The sequence below is a fragment of the Pygocentrus nattereri genome, chromosome 19 (assembly GCF_015220715.1).
Source record: "Pygocentrus nattereri isolate fPygNat1 chromosome 19, fPygNat1.pri, whole genome shotgun sequence".
NCBI lineage: Eukaryota > Metazoa > Chordata > Actinopteri > Characiformes > Serrasalmidae > Pygocentrus > Pygocentrus nattereri.
The window spans coordinates 14,968,538-14,985,157 of NC_051229.1; the positions used below are offsets into that span (position 1 = coordinate 14,968,538).

At 39.1% G+C, this 16,620-nt stretch overlaps 1 protein-coding gene across 2 annotated transcripts; it reads left to right on the top strand.

Moving 5' to 3' along the window:
* The first annotated feature begins 796 nt into the window (after positions 1-796).
* si:dkeyp-68b7.12 (rho GTPase-activating protein 30) lies at positions 797-16,550 on the top strand. Of its 2 annotated transcripts, none has more exons than XM_017697093.2 (14): positions 797-848; positions 2,187-2,559; positions 3,025-3,127; positions 5,108-5,252; positions 5,851-5,933; positions 6,044-6,151; positions 6,625-6,755; positions 6,861-7,026; positions 9,058-9,155; positions 9,392-9,463; positions 10,008-10,706; positions 11,966-12,132; positions 12,249-13,006; positions 14,337-16,550. In XM_017697093.2, exons 2-14 carry the CDS (start codon positions 2,472-2,474, stop codon positions 15,982-15,984), a joined length of 4,266 nt encoding a protein of 1,421 aa, XP_017552582.1. In that variant the 5' UTR covers positions 797-848; positions 2,187-2,471; the 3' UTR covers positions 15,985-16,550. The 2 variants fall into 2 exon arrangements, with proteins under 2 accessions (XP_017552582.1, XP_017552583.1); XM_017697094.2 differs by lacking the exon at positions 797-848 and adding an exon at positions 1,301-1,516.
* The last annotated feature ends 70 nt before the right edge of the window (positions 16,551-16,620 follow it).

Sequence of the window (16,620 nt, forward strand, 5' to 3'; positions counted from 1 at the left end):
CCAAAAATATTTGATTCATTTTTACAACCTCTCGTTACCCCTTAGAATTAAACAGGTTGTTTTTGTTACTGTTATTAAGACTGATGTATGTTAATAAGCTGTTTTGATTGAATAAGTCAAGAGGCAGTCTGGGCAGAATCACTCCTTATAACATCAGCATGAATGGGCGGGGCTAAACAGCTGTAGCCTAAATATGCAGATATATGTAAATATGTTGGTTTTTGTGACATTACAAAAACAGTTCATTCAAAACAGGCTGCTTTATGCTGCTTTTCACCAGTATTTTACATTATTATTATTATTATTGCATTTTTTGGGACAAAAACAACAGTTACAGACAACACAACATACCTTCAACAGAAAAAAAAAGAACATCATTGCATTGCTGTTGTGCAATCCCACATTGTTGTGCCTTTACCGTTGCAATGTGGGCTTTGTGTTTGCTGATGAAGACAACCGAATAAGTCTACACAAAGACATACACCAAGATACCTTTCAACTTACTAAATGCATTTGTATGTCCTTACATAGCTCATAAATAAGCTTAAGAAGAGCTGTAGCTCTTTCAGTTCTTTGGATAGCTTAACATGGATGGTCATGTAATAGACAGATATAGATAGATAGATAGATAGATAGATAGATAGATAGATAGATAGATAGATAGATAGATAGATAGATAGATAGATAGATAGATAGATAGAGACGCTGAGAGGAATGTAGGAGTGGATTACAAATGGAGAATTAAGACAGAGCGAGACCATATAGTCAGGAAGTCACTAAGGGAAGTTTGGTGGTTTCTTGCGTCACCAATGCTGCTGGGGTGCTACTTGTGCCGGTGCAGCGAAAAGGTAAGGACGGTTTGTTCTCTTGAAATCTTTTTCTTCTTTATTTGCTGCTTTTGAAACTAGCTATAGCCCATAGACCTTGGAGGTGTGCAAATCAGCCTGTTGTTTGTTTCTTGTTGAGTGTAGTATGGTATAGAGAGATTTGAAGGTTCTTTGGCAGCGTATGTCTGATGCATAGCAAGAGGCAGGCCTTGCATTGAGGTTGTTCATTTCCGCAGACAGCACGAGAGAAAGAGAAAGAGAAAAGTAGAGACGTGGCCATGAGTGCTGACAAAGACTCGAAATATTGAGAGCTCCTTTAAAGAAGGCTTCATGTGAGACACTGTCAAAACAGAAATATTTGTCCTTAAATGAGCAATGAAGAGATTCCAAAAGGTGGACATATATTGAGGCTGAGGGTGTGGCCATGATATCAGGCAGAACTTTCACAAAGCGAGAGTAGGAAGTAGACAGTGGCACTCATCACTGTACCCAGCCATGATTCTCAGATTGAGGATGGATTCTTGCCATTAAGTGCTAATAAGTTCCAGATTGCTGACTGTAAAGGTGAAGATTTTGACCTTCTAGATCATTTGTTGCAGTCAGTGAGGATGTGGGAATTGAAGTGTTGGCAGTTTGTCAAGATCATCATGTAACGGAGTGTGAAGTGTATTGATTTCGTTTTGTTCAAGGTAAGAACCACGATGTTCTTTTTTGGTGTTGTTCTTTGTTGCTCTGGAGATTGTCTGACTTTGCTTATGTTTGTGATGAACATTTTTATAAACATTTACCCTCTTAAAAATAAACATCCCTGAATGGTTATGGGCTTGGGTGTATGGTTCTAGGAAGAACGTGTAACCTTGTATAAGGGTCCTTAACAATTCTTCACACTCAAACATCTTTTAGAAAAGTGTCTCTTTAAATCAGTGGTTCTTCAGGTCCCCTCAGCCAGTCTACATTTTTGCTCTATCCCTTTGTATTAAGAGTTGGGATTGAGTCTGGTGGTCCCTAAGGATCATTTTGGGAGTCCAATACTGGTTCTTCTGTGGCAGAGATACCTGGACCTTGAATCTAATTTTTGATTCTGTATTTTGCAATCATTGATAGATACGATATTAGGTGTTCAATCAGTTACATTAACAGTTCAGTTAATGACAGATGTTTACAAAATCCAGGACCGGAACCTGTGAAACAAAGTCACACCCACCAACGGAATGGAGAGACATGTTAATAAATATGTTATTATTTCATGTATATTTTCTTCTTTGCTTTATTTATGGGGCTAGTTGTTATTATTGGTAAAGAATTTATACTTTACCTCATTGTTAATCATTTAAATACACTCTTTTACCTCTTTTGCAGGGGCTACAGCCATCCAGCTCCTCACAGTGTATCTATCAGCAAAAGCAGATGAACAATGAGAACACTGACACACAATGTAGCAGCATACTGAAGCATTCCATTACATAACTGCATAAACAACTCAGTAAAAGTTAAGGTTCAGCTGCTAAGACAAACTGAATATTCCAACACAAATATCATCATGGTTGGTTTAGGTGGGACTTATCACTGAGCTCATTAAAACGAACAAATTGACACACAGACACATACATCTGGATGTGAGAGTAGTGTTAGGAAAGCTGCAAAATGAAAAGAGGACGAAGAAAAGGAGGGAGCAAAGATAAAGTATTTGGCTGTGATCTGCAAGAGCATTTAACAGCGACTAATCAAGAAAGTGAGTACTTACTGCTTAATATGTGCTTCATATTACAAAAGGGTCTTAAGGATATGGTTGCATAATTGGAATCGACCGATTTTGGCTCTGAATAGTTTTTATTTTGGTCGATGTGTGTTATAAATAATGTGAGGCAGGTTAGTGCCCTCATGCTGTATTTCAATGCTGCTGCTACATCTACAAACAAATGTCTCAGTATTAATTAAGCGTGACCAGCAAAGAGTAAATAATGTCATTTATATTGTGACTTTGGCTCATAGGATTCATTAAAAGGTGCTAGTGTGTTTCATGTGTTCATTTAGCCCACACAGTGGGAGTTTCAGGTTTTAAAAAAGAAAGAGACTAATAAAAAAGAAGAAAGCCAAGAAGACTTTGCTGGGGAGTAGTCAAGTCTAATGTATGTTTACATTCTCACAATCCTTTGATTCTTCACTATGTTTCACTCCTTTGGTCTGTTTCTCATAGTTCCTCAGGTGCTCCGCAGCTGCAGTGAGTTCATTGAGGAGTATGGAATTGTTGATGGAATCTACCGACTCTCTGGAGTGTCATCCAACACCCAGAAACTAAGGTGTGTTTGTAGCTGCAAATTTTACTATGTTGTTACCTTTGATCACGTTTACTTAAATCTCACCTATTAACACTGTTTGTTAGGTAAACCCTCCCACAAGTCATATTTATACTTACACTATTTGGCAGACACACCTATCAACAGTGACTTACAATTTGTTCATGTTAAAGAGGTGGGTGAATGTAGCCGAAGGAGTCTTGCCCAAAGACTCTTATTGGTATAGTGTGATGTCTTTGCCAAGGTGGGAAACCTCAGACTGCCACATAGAAGGTTGAGGTGTTACCCAGTACAGTGTCCTGCTGTGTTTGACACCAGTTAGTGCTCCACCATCCATCGGCTTGGCCAAAATGAGTCACTTCAGTGACTTTGATGATAAGTAGTGCTAGGTTTCCTGATCTTCCAACTGGCATTACCCTGGTCCTTCGTTTCAAAGATATATCAGGAATGGTGCTAAAAGCCTGCAATTACCATTCCTATGGATCAATGGAGTCAAAAGAGAGCGCCAAGAATCATGCAAGCAAATGGGCTGCAGGAAAATTACACCCAAATGAAACACTGGCATGCAGAATGTCAACTCAAAACACATCACTTATGGGATATCGCCTAAAGACCATACTGAGTTGATGGAAAAACAATAGTGCCTTATGACATTGTAACTGGACTATTGAGAACAGGAAAGAAGTTGCCTGGTTGGACAAATCCAGGCTCCTTTTGCCTCAAGCCAGTGAAAGAATCAGAATCTGATGCAGGTAAAATGAGTCCATGGAGCTATTCTTTTTTGGCAGCAACAAAATATACAGGCTGGTGAAGGCAGCGTGCTGGCATCTGTGCATATTCCTGGCATACATTAGAGCTAATGATACTTACTGAAGGACATCTGAATGGCACAGTACATCTGACCATATTCATCCTTTCATGGCCGCAGTTTATCCACTTTCAGACGGACACTTCAGCTGCCCGTTTTCCACTAACGTTAACACGCTCTTGTCAACTTAGCTTTTCCTTCAGGGCAATCCCTAACACCATCTTAAGGGTTGTTTTGTTGCTTTATTATTTCAAGTAACATTTATTAGGTGATTCCTTGATTCCTTGGTGGGACAAGGGGCCGAGTGAACACAAGTGTCAATTTCAGCAGCAGAACTTGCACCGGGATAATTACGATCTAGCACAATTCAATTTTTAAAGTCTCAAAAAATGGTGAACTAATCAGTCAATCAACTAATGAACTAATCAAACTAAATAATCAGTAGTTATAAAATACTTTCAAATATTTCATATTTCAAAAGTATGAGATTCTGTTTGCCTTGTTCATTATTTTACTCTACTAGCTTGCTAGTTAGCAAGCACAGGGTTTATAGCTAGAAACAACAAATAGAAAAACCATACGCCACAGTTTAAACTAAAGTTTACAACCACACAGAGTAATTATTTACAAAATGTACAAGTTGTGTTCAGAAAGGTTTGCTTTACAAAGTTCTGCATGGTTAGCTAATTAGCTTACTGAGGCTTACCCAGCTAAGGGCTTGTGTGTGCTCTGGCTGAAAACTCCACTCCTCATTTTCTTTCCTCCATTTGTGCTGTGAGTAGCCATTTGTGGTACACTTCAGAGTGATCAGTTGAAGTTGGTGAGGGCATGTTATAAGACATTGGCATCACCAGAGGTTCTTGGAGGGGGGGTCTGGGGGCATGGTCCAGCAGGAGAATTTTTTATTTTTTAAATGTTTGTTCATCATGACTTTTAGGTAGGAACAGCCAGAAAGTGTATCAGTTTATTTCTGTTCCCCTCTTCCTGTGTTTAGTAATACATTGTTTTATTTAACTCAGATACATTAAAAGGATGTATTGAAACGGGACGCCAACATGATAATGTACCATGTCACAAAGCACTTATGTTCACAACATGGTTCCAGGGGCATTAGAGTGAGTTTTCATTGCTTCAGTGATCTGCACAGTCACTTAATGTTTTTTTTTCCCCTACAGATCTGAGTTTGACACTGACGGGATGCCTGATCTGTATAAGGATGTGTATCTGCAGGACATTCACTGTGTCAGTTCGCTGTGTAAGGCGTATTTCAGAGAATTGCCCAACCCTTTGCTCACATATCAACTTTACGACTGTTTCGCTGTGGGTATCAAATCTGAACAGAACGCTTACAACAATTTCATTAGTAGCAATAGTTAAACAAAAAATGAAATATAAAGATATTCCCCTTTACTCCAGATGTAGTTCATAAACCAAGACATGTTTCTTCTACAAAGTTTGCTTCTGTGGTTTTGTGCCACAGCTAATGTAGCTAACAAGCAATGGAAGTTTATACCAAAAACAGTTAGTATTGTGCAAACTGCACATTACAATCATCACATATTTGCTTCACATTGTGTCAAGTGGTTATATGGCTGCCATAAAGCAAAGCTTTTTATATAACTTGAAGCAGTTTGGGATGGTGTGATGTTTTAGATATGTGGTTTGCACATTGCTACCTGTCAAGATTATTGTGTAGACATGCAGTAAAGAAGTAAACTTTACACACTAAACCTGTCTTTGCTGATTCACTACATTTGGTGTAAAGGGAGGATTTTTCACCATAACATAATGTAAAACACAGAGACAAAGACACACTTTGAGGTCTCAAGTCTCAATTCAATGTCATTGTGCAGCTCATGACAACTTGTATTCATTTATCTTCAGTTGTAACTGTGTAAACTCTTACTGTCCTCTTTAGGAAGCTGTCGCTGTTCAATTGGAAGATGAAAGGTTGGTGAAGATTAAAGAGGTGCTGGAGAAGCTTCCTCCCCCCCACTACAAGTAAATACATACAATTGGATGGAATAAACAATTGAACAAATAATCAGATAACCGCCTCTGGAGAACAGTCACTGTGCACTACCTGTGCTCTACTTGTCTTTCTTCTGCAGGACTCTGGAATATTTGATGAGGCATTTAGTCAAGATGTCAACATTCTGTGATCAGACTAACATGCATGCGAGAAACCTTGCTATTGTATGGGCTCCCAACCTCCTCAGGTTTGTGTAGCCAGGTCATTCTCTGGTCATCCAAGTAGTTACTCTTCAGACACCAAAACAATTGACCCCTTATATGAATGTAGTTGATCAAAGAGGCCTGGTGTCCAAAGCATCTTTACTTTTTTAGTACATGTAATAGAATGTGTGAATATGTAGTGAAAATAGTATTGTGCAAACAACACACCTTTCCCTTCTTCCCTTAAACTGTGTCAAATTGTTAAGTAATCTCAAATAGCCTTGCTTATGTGGCTTCGTACATTTTCATAACATATTGTTACCTGTAAAACTGGACAACGATTTTAGACAAAATGAAGGTTTCAAGATGGTTGTTGCAACCGTTTTTAGGTATGCAACAGTGCAAAACTAAAGAAGCAACCATGGGTAATCAAGTACACACAGAGAAAGGGGGAAATTGTGTAAATTCGTTTTTTTTACCATCCTGTTTCTTCAGTATGTGGACTCTCTCACTATAGATCAAAGGACATTGAAGCATCTGGCTTCAATGGCACTGCAGCCTTCATGGAGGTGCGAATACAGTCCATTGTGGTGGAATTTATTCTAACTCACGTTGCTCAACTATTTCCTGATTCGTGTACTGAACCAGGTACTGAACTAACCTCAAAACAAATCTCTTCCAAGCGTTTTGTTTTTTTATGTGCAGGTGCTGTTTATTTTGTCTCACATCCATAATTCCCATATGTAACCACAGGATTAACTCTTGAGCGCAGGAAGTCCCTCCCTTCGCCCTCAGCGCTGTCGGGTCATGAAGATTCGTTTTTCAAAGCCATACCCTTCCAGTGTCCTGGCAACATGAGTCCTGGAGATGGCCCTCCACCCATGAGGCCTTATCATGCTATCATTGATGGCACAGACAAGTAAGACTGAAACCTCCAGAACCATCCTTTATGTAATTATAATGTAATCCTTATAACATTTTACAGTTACATTTATGCATTTGGCAGAGTATTTCATCCAGAGCGAGTTACAACTGAATTGCTGCCCAATATGGTAGCAGTATTAGCTGATACACCACACCAAATCTATTTTCCACTGAACACTGCTCCAGTCAGCTACATGAAAAAACATCAGCCAAGGTTTTGTATACTCATTGTATAGTCTTACAAATTCTCAGGCATAACACATTTATAAACCTAATATTCCACATAAATTCCTTGTGGTACTGCATACCTAAATAGTTCATATTTACCACTTTTGACAAGTAATATAATCAACTTTATCACACCCATTGTAAATCAAAACAGGATTGGTCGATTCCTCTGTCATTTTCTTTTTTTTAATTTAAATATTTTGATCCCACAACCGGGGAAATTCCACCTCCGCATTTAACCCATCCGTGAAGTGAAACACCACATACACACTAGTGAACACACACACTAGGGGGCAGTGAGCACACTTGCCCTATACACGGCGCCCGGGGAGCAGTTGGGGGTTAGGTGTCTTGCTCAAGGACACCACAGTCATGGACTGTCGGCCCTGGGGATCGAACCGGCAACCTTACGGTCACAGGGCCAGATCCCTAACCTCCAGCCCACGACTGCCCCCCTAAGTATTCCCTAAGTATTCTGGTGGTTAATCTAATATATCAGGCCTTTGGTCCAAGTCCTAACCAATGGGAGAGCTTGCTTGACTGTATCAACCTTGATAACACAGAAAAAAAACTATAATTGAAAATTTCCAATAGACAAATATATATAAATATACACAAATATATATAAATATATATTCTCAGCAAAAAAAGTACCAAAAAGGATTTTATCTATAGGGATATATTGTAACACTAGTTGAGCCTGTTTTGGTGCATTGTAGAAGCATTTTAAAGTAGCCTATTTAAACAAACAACAATTTGTACAACAGATTTTCCATCATAGAGAAGAACCATTTAACCATGGAAATAACTGTTTATGCCTTCAAATGGTTCTTTGAGTTGTCATGGTTCTACACATAATCATTGCGTTTATTAAAGAACCTTTGAAGAGTCAGTTTTTGATGTTTTATATGCAGTTATAACTTACATGCTACCATTAATTTTATTATAGCTGCATTCTTGATGCTGTACAACTGTTCATCATTCTGGGCACACAAAAAAAAATCTGAAGCAGCACAGGACTAGCATAATGGTTAAATATGATTATTAGCACTAGGCCTGTCAAATCCTGCTCAGAAACATTGAAAATAACATCACAGTGCTAATTTCTGCTCCCCTATGAGATTCTAGTAGTCTGTTAGCGCTAAGGCAATAATGATTCACATGAACAATCTTTTAAAATTATACAAAATTTTCAGTGTTTTATTTGAGGCTTGTAGCATATATTCATCACACCTAAAACAGGATTGGTTGATTCTTTTGTCATTTCCTAAGTATTCTGGTGGTTAATCTAACATATCAGGCATTTGGTCCAGCTCCTAAAGTCCTAACCAATGGGAGAGCATCAGCCTTGATAACATAGAAAAAAACTATAATTGAACATTTGCAATGGATATTTCAAGGATTTTAACCCTTTCATTTCCAAACAATGAAATACGAGTATTATTATTTGCAGAGTTTCATTACCAGAAACATGATAATTATGTTAAAGACACTAAAAGTTACAAACTTTTTTTTATTATTATTATTTCACAGAAGTTTATTTATAAAAAAATTATTTAGAAATTTAAAAACATTTATCTGCAAACAAACTGGTTTAAAATTATTTAAAAATATTGATGTTTGACATGTGAATTGTGAATGTAATTTAAAAATTTAGACCTTTTAAATGCCTTTCCTTTGTCACACACTCACAGTTCATGAACTCAGGCTTTGGAACTCACTTTGGGGTTTTAGTCATTTCAGTTTTAGGGCATATGAACATATGTATGTATCGGTGACTCACTTTCCTTTCTTTCAGGAGAAAAGGATCTCTAAAAGGCAGAAAATGGAAGTCTATCTTCAATTTAGGTGGGAGACTCCAAGATCCTCGTAAGAAGAACAAGTACACCACCAAGGGTATGAGCTTCACCCTTACAAGAAAGCATACACTGCAAAATACTTTACTGTGATCATGTTGACATCTAGATCTTGCTCCAATATTTAATACCAGAATTTAAAGATCACTGTTGCTTTTATGGTATATTCAGTGCTTCATTTCACCTATTAATTTCACAATTTAGCATCATCTGTGGCTTCCCATCCCTTCTGTGTTTTCTTTTCTTACCTCATCATTTCTTCACTTATCTATGCAGAGAAAGAGAAGACTTCTCTAAGGCCTGCTAAGAGTATGGATTCTCTGAGCTCAGGACCGTATACACTGGAAGGTATATATACAGTAGTAGAGTATGGTGAATACTGCAAGAAGGGCTGCAACTAACAATTGTTTATATATAGTCTGTTGACTCTTTGATTAATGACTAATTAAACATTATGCATTATGAGGTTTTCTCTCATTTTGCACTGTCACAGCACCGCCATCATTTAAAGTTCTGTCTGTGCAACAAGCAATTTCTTCTTTTGTGGTGCATCAAAACAATGCAGGCCATCTGCACTTCCTGCAGTGACCTATAATTTGACTGAGTGACTTCAAATATCATATGAACATTGTAGATACATGAAATAGCACTTCTGTTTTTCAGTACCTTGTCCATAACTGACATTATCAACTAATCTTTGCAGCCCTAGTAAACTGATAAACACTAGTTCATTTGTGTTTGTGTAAATTCTTTTACTACATAAGAAGTAAGAGCAAATAAAACAACACTGGTGAATGTCAGAATCTTTGTGAAAACTGCTTTGTTCCAACATGTCCCTCTTTTAATATGCACATGTATACACTGTGCTAACATATTCAGTTTGATTTCTCAGATCCCAGGCACCCTTCCTCACATCTTTCAACTCTAGTCACTCCTTCTGGGACCCCAGAGAGTGGGACTGTGAGCAGTGGAGGTGTGGGTAGTGGATATGCGGTGACATACAGGCGCACGGGTGGGGCTAGTGTGAGCATGGTCAGTGGAGGAAGCGGAACCCAGGGTACTTACAAGAGCCTGGATACTGGAGGCACGGCTGGTGCAGACAGATCACCGGCCATATCACATGGGGCAGCCAGCAAAGCAGAACGTCGTGCGGGAATGCACATTTCTGGGCCTTTTTCGGTGACTGTTCCTCTCCACATAACCTCTGGACTGGCACTGGGGGTCCTCCATGGAGGAAGACCCGAGGAGGAACTGCCCCAGCATGGGGTAGAAGAACAGCCAAAAAAAGTGAAGCCAGAAAACACTGGAGAGAAGGAGGTGTCAGCAGAGGGAGAAAAGGAGAAAACAGAATGGAACCAAGGGGATCATGCTAAAGATGAGGTTAAGATGGATAATAATGAGAGCAGTCCAAGTGAAGAGGAGGACAAGAATGAAGTTAAAACAGAGGTGGAGGAGGCAGGACTTGAGGAGAGGGAGGAATTCCAAGATGAAGTGGATGATTATTTAAGTGAGGAAGCTGAGTCAAGTGAGACACATCATGCAACACACAGACCTTCACTCGCAGAAGACACAGTGGAAAGTGACTATATGGGTAAGATAAGATAGTAAACTAGTTATAGTAAACAGACAGCAACAATTTATAGTGCAGAGTTATGTTAAAGCAATAGTTTAGCCACAACCTACCCAATTTTGCCCTTACCCAAACAAAACTGATCAGCCAAAATTATGCTTGGTGTCCAAACTTTGCTTCTTCAGTTTTGTTTCTTTATTTGGTTTAGTTCTGAATATAAAAGGTTAACATAAATATAGCTATATTAACCACTAGCTATAGCATTGCATGCCCAAAACATCACATCACAGTGTTGGGCTATCTGGCAAAAAAATGAACTTTACACAATTTTACCTTAATTGTAGTCGATCAGATATATTAGGTGTCAAAATTTTGCTCCTGCAGTTTAGTGCTCTAGCTATGAGGCTAACATAAATAACTAAAGCTAGAAGTCAAAAGTCACCCAAATCATTTTCTGTAACTGCATCCTCATAACTTTTCACAACCTGCTTAAACTGCATGCAGATCTTCGTTAAGGTCACACAGTATGGTTCTGGACACAGTATGGCTTCCTGTGAACTATACAAATGAAGAAACCTTCACTGTAAAACTGAACACTGCCACTTTAGGCAACAGGTGTTAGACCAAATTTACCAATCATATTGAAGTACCAAAATGAATCTTACTGTATCCAAAACCACATTAAGAAGTCTGCAAGCAGTTTGAGTGGGTTGAGAGAAGCTTTGGTGAAGTATTTATGGAAATGATTTGGGTGACAATAGACTTCTAGTGTTTGTTAGCAACATTGGCCTTGTAGCTCCAGTGCTAAATTAAAGAAGAAATGTGAACACCAAACATGTTTTGCCTGCACAACTTCATCTGTGGCAAGTGGAAAATTACATATATTTGAGCCGTTCTTTTAAGTAATCTGAAATACTGAATGATGTACAGCGAGTTTGTTGTATGACTAAAAGTAGTAGCAGCTGCTTTGTGGACTGAATTGTCAAAACCTTTGTCCATCTTTGTAGCTAACATTTTCATTCAGTGTTAGAAGCAACTTAAACAAGTCTATTTGACATCACTTAATTGCTCGATGCAGTCTGAGGCAAATGTATGATTATTTAGGAATGCAGTTTGCATGATGCCAAATGATGTAAAGATGTAAAGCAAAACTACAGATGCAAACCTTGAACACCAGTCACGTCTTGGCTTATTGAATACATTTGCAGTAAGGAGAAAAATGTGAAAATTAGATTTTTGGTCAAACTATCATTTTAAATCCACCTGTACTGTTCCCTCAGATATGAAACCAGGGTTACTAAAAGATTATGCTGCAACTGTGGGTCAAAGTGAGATGACCTACCATCCCTTGTCTATAGAAGAAGAGTATCCAGACCAAGAACTCCCTCTGGATTTCCAAGATACTTTTGGATTCTTGGACTTGATGGACACTTCTGCTCCAAGCCAGGTATATGTTTGATAGAAATTATGTATTTGAACTGTATCCCCCTTACTGTATTATTCTCACTGTCTTTTTCAAATAATATCCTTGAATCAAAAGCAATCTTGTGTTATTTTACCCAGCTAAATGAGTTTTCAGTGGAGCCACCTTGTTTTGAAGAGGAAGAAGAGGAAGACGATGACAACAAACAGAACGAGCCTCCTTGTCCGACACTTTCTGTATCCCACACAGAGTTTCCTGCTCGCATAAACAGGGCACGATCAGGCAAATCACACAGCTTACCTTATAAGTCCTGCCCTTTCTTACCAGTCCCATCTTTTTCCTCTGATGAAGACAATTACACAGAGCCCGATGATGATGATGATCATGATGATCATGATGAAGACGAGTCTGATAAAAGTGAATATGAAGACATGTTCTGTAAAAGTCTCCCATCTGCTTGTCAATTCCAGGGGTTGAACTGGACATGTTCACAGACTGTTACTTCAAACTCTGCTGACTGCAGTGTAGATGCACACTCCAACAACCAATCAGAATGCCTTCATCAAACAAACAACATAGAGGTAACTGAGAGGAGTCAAGATTTGATCCTCGTCAATCAATCAGAGAATTTAACCCAGACAGATACTGAAATGACCCCCAGTAATGGCATGGACACTCATGCCATTGAGCAATGCCTGAACCAAGGTGACCTCAGTCCACTTCCATTAGAAACTTCAGAGAATGTGAATACAGATGAGAAGAAGACTGAAGACAAGAGCACAGAGGATGTAAAAGAAGAAAATGGATCACAGGAGGCTGGGCATTTAAGTGAGCCTATGCAGGAAACTAATAAAGAGATGGGAAGTACTGCCAACATAGAAGAGACACACATTTGCGGGTATGTAGCTCAGAAATAAAAACACACAACACATGGTACTGCTAATGGTGTGGCTTTAAAACAATAGTTTGCCAAAAAATCAAGTTAAAGGAATGGTTTGGTGAAAAATCAGATTGACCAGATGTAACTGGTCAGCCAAAACATGTCTGGTGTCCAGATTTTTTCTTCTGTAGTTTAGGTCTGGAACTAACGCTAACAAATACTAGAAGTAAATAGACACCCAAATCTTTTCCATAAGTACATCCTCAAAGTTTCTTTCAACCAACTCAAACCACATCAAGCTTTTCATTAAGGTCATTCAGACTTCTTGATGTGGTTTAGAGAACAGTGCAACTTCACAGTGTGGCTTAAAGCTGTGGGCCGCCGTTTTAGACAACGGGTTTTGTGCCAAATTCTATATGCTACGGATTATATTCGCGATTTCTGTTGTTGACTGAAAATGTATGTCTCAGAATTTGAAATCTAACAAAAATCTAATGTGATCTAGCATCCATGATGTGCTTACACACAAAGGGAAGTCAGATTCGGCAGAATACATGAAATTCGGCACAACACATCTAAAGTAGCTGCCCACATTCTTCAGCTTCACTGTGAAGTTTGTTCATTTTAATAGATTGCAGTAAATTGTACTGTTCTCTAAACCACATCCTCTAGCCTGTGCAGCCTTAATGAAGACCTGGATGCGATTTGAGATATGGAAATGATTTGGGTAGCTATTGACCTCTAGTGTTAGCAATGTTAGCTTCATAGCTCTAGTACTAAACAAAAGATGTAAAATTTAGACATCTAACATATTCTGGCTGATCGACTACATCTGGAGTAACTTGAGAATTTGTGGAAATTAAACCATTAAATCAACACAATTGTCCCTTTGTGGTCAAGCAGCCAAGGTGTGTTTGGTGTCTAGTGTTTGCTTCTTAGGTTAGCTATGAGGCTAATATAGCTAACAAGTAATGGAAGATTATACCACCAGTTAATGTTGTGGAAGCTGCCTGACTAAATAATTAAACCCTTGCCTCAGCCCATGTCAAACAGTTATGCAACCTCAAATAGACTCGATTATGTGGTTTCTAACACTGCATGATGCATGCATTCATGCAATGAGGCATTAATGCAATGTTTATCCATGCAGTTTGCACAGTGGTAACTAGTGGGGTATAAGCTTTCTTTCCTTGTTAGCAACATTAGCCTCATAGTTTCAGTGCAAAATGGCAGATGCAAACTTCAGGTAGCAAGCATGGCTTAGCTCATTGACTATTTTTGCTAAAATTTATGGAATTATGAGAGTAAATGCTCTTGGTGTAATGTCTGACCTGCTGCATGGTTTCAGCCAAGAAGAGGGGCATTCTATGGACAGTGAAGATGAAGAGGATACTTATTTTGGTCCAGATGTGACTTCCATCTCACCAGAGCCTAGCAGCATTGAGACTTCCTGCACCAATGACCAACTTACTGTCAAAGAGGAACATTCAAACATGGGTAGTCAGCATGCTGGTTCTGAAGGTTGCCTTGATATCATTGCAAGTGAGGTGACATTGATAGATGAGCCAGACTTAGCCAGAGAATCTGCATCATCAGGTTGTCAAGATATGGTTGAGACTACTGAACTGTCAATGGAACAAAAATTGACTTTGCATAATGACAAGCAAGACCAAGTTGAGGTAGGAGATGAGCAGAGTGGAAAAAAGGAAGTTGATAAAGAGGGAGAAGAGGGGATAGATATAATTTCAGTAGTAGGAGAGAAACTTATGAAGGAAGAGATTACAGAAATTCCAGAGCCAAAGGAAGAGAACAGAGATGAAGAAAGCTCACCAGTCAATGAGGAAAACAAAAGTGAGAGCGAACAAGTGAACCCTGTAGAAGCAGCATGTGAGATAAACAAAGAGAGCCAGCAAGAACCTGAAAGGGTTACTGATGAACAGGTAGACAACAGTGAGAGTAAAGATGTTGAGGATGATGCAATACATGAGGTTGCTGAAGATTTGCTTAAAAAGGAAGTAGAAGTTGGAGAAGGGCAGACAGTCTTAGAAAGGAATGAGGAAGAGGAAAAACTGACTATTGGAAAGGAGAAGGAAGAAAGAGATAGAGGGGAAGAGATCGATGGACAGATGGAGAAGGACAACATAGGGGAGGAAACTGAAGCCAGGAAAGAGAGTCACCCTGAAGGGGCTACAGAAATAAAAGAGGGAAGTGATCTTGAAAAGCAGGTGGTGAGAGAAATGAGTGAAGGGGAGGACAGACTTTCAGATGACAGTGGTGACTCCAGAGATTCTGGGGATCTTCTGGAGGAATGTGAAAGCGAGAGAGAAAATGAAAGAGCAAAGGAGGAAACAAATGCAGAGGCATCCATGGCAGGTGGTAAGAAGCCCTTGAGGCCTCCAAGAATGAAAGAAATAGAAGGAGGAAAGGGGGTGAGACTTGGACCAGGTGTGGGCAGGACAGTGCTAATATCCAAACAGGCTCCTACTAGAGTCTACCAGACGAGAGCTGTTCCTGTGGTACCCCCGAAACCACAGCATTCCAAAATAACTGCTTTCAAACAACAGTTCCAACAGAAAGACAATGAGAGACAACCCAGAGAGTCAGAAAAGGGAGATTTGAGGCAAAACCATAATCAAGGGAATGGGACAGATGAGCAGAGGGTGGAAGAAAACCAGGCAAAGCTGAAGGATACATCAGGAGAAACATGCCCTGCTTTGGTGTGGGAGCCAGGAAAGGGGGAGGACAAAGAAAGTCAGGGAGAAAGACGAGGGACCTGGGATGGAGGGAGCTGGAGAAAGGATGGACAGAAGGAGTTAGACAGGGACACAAAAAGAGCCAGTGGCATCAGTATATGTTTTGACGAGGCTGTTGCTAGGGCAACGGGTAAACGAAGCAGAGAGAAAGAAGACAGGTTCATTGACTTACAGTGGGAACGGGGTGACCAGAAAGAGGGATCGATTCAGAGAAAGAGAGAGGAAGAAGGGAAAACCGACTGACATTAAAAAAAGGTTTAAGAAGATGTAAAATATTGTCTGTATGTATAAAAAGAAAGGAGTTCACAAATGGGCTTCTCTTTGTAACTGAGCATCTTTAAATTTTACTAAATTTATATTTTAGCACACCATTTGCTTTTCCACCTGAGTGTTTTAGAAAATAATGCTTTTTTAATTTGACCATAAGTGCCCTACATCATTCATATATAATACATTTACATGATTTAAAAGATTAAGACACCGCCTTCCAAAGAACATGGACTCTGAATGGAATAACAGAACCAACAAAGGCTCTGCATGGTTGCACTGTGAAGAATGAAATGAAAGCCTCTATTTAGCTCCTTATGACTCATTGGGAATCTACTGTACTTTAACTGTACTGTACACAAAACTAGGTTTGAATGTGATGCATATGTCAAAAAAAAGACCCTTTGATTTTATATGTAAATTTGTATGGGTATAGGTGGTGTGCACACCTGTATAAGAATATATCATGTTTAGGACATGCTATTCTATAACGTTGTATCAGTGTTAACATTTTCCATCTAATAAAATTTTTTCACAATGGACTGCAATTTTTTGCTCACAGTATCCTCGCTTTTAGAACAGCTTTAAAAGAGGTCCACCATTTTTAAATTA

Excerpts from the sequence above, each read along its gene's own strand:
- si:dkeyp-68b7.12 (XM_017697093.2), top strand. The coding sequence starts at position 2,472 with ATGAAAAGAGGACGAAGAAAAGGAGGGAGCAAAGATAAAGTATTTGGC. Across the intron at positions 3,128-5,107 it reads TCCAACACCCAGAAACTAAG|ATCTGAGTTTGACACTGACG; the intron begins GTGTGTTTGTAG and ends TTTCCCCTACAG. Across the intron at positions 5,253-5,850 it reads AACTTTACGACTGTTTCGCT|GAAGCTGTCGCTGTTCAATT; the intron begins GTGGGTATCAAA and ends TGTCCTCTTTAG.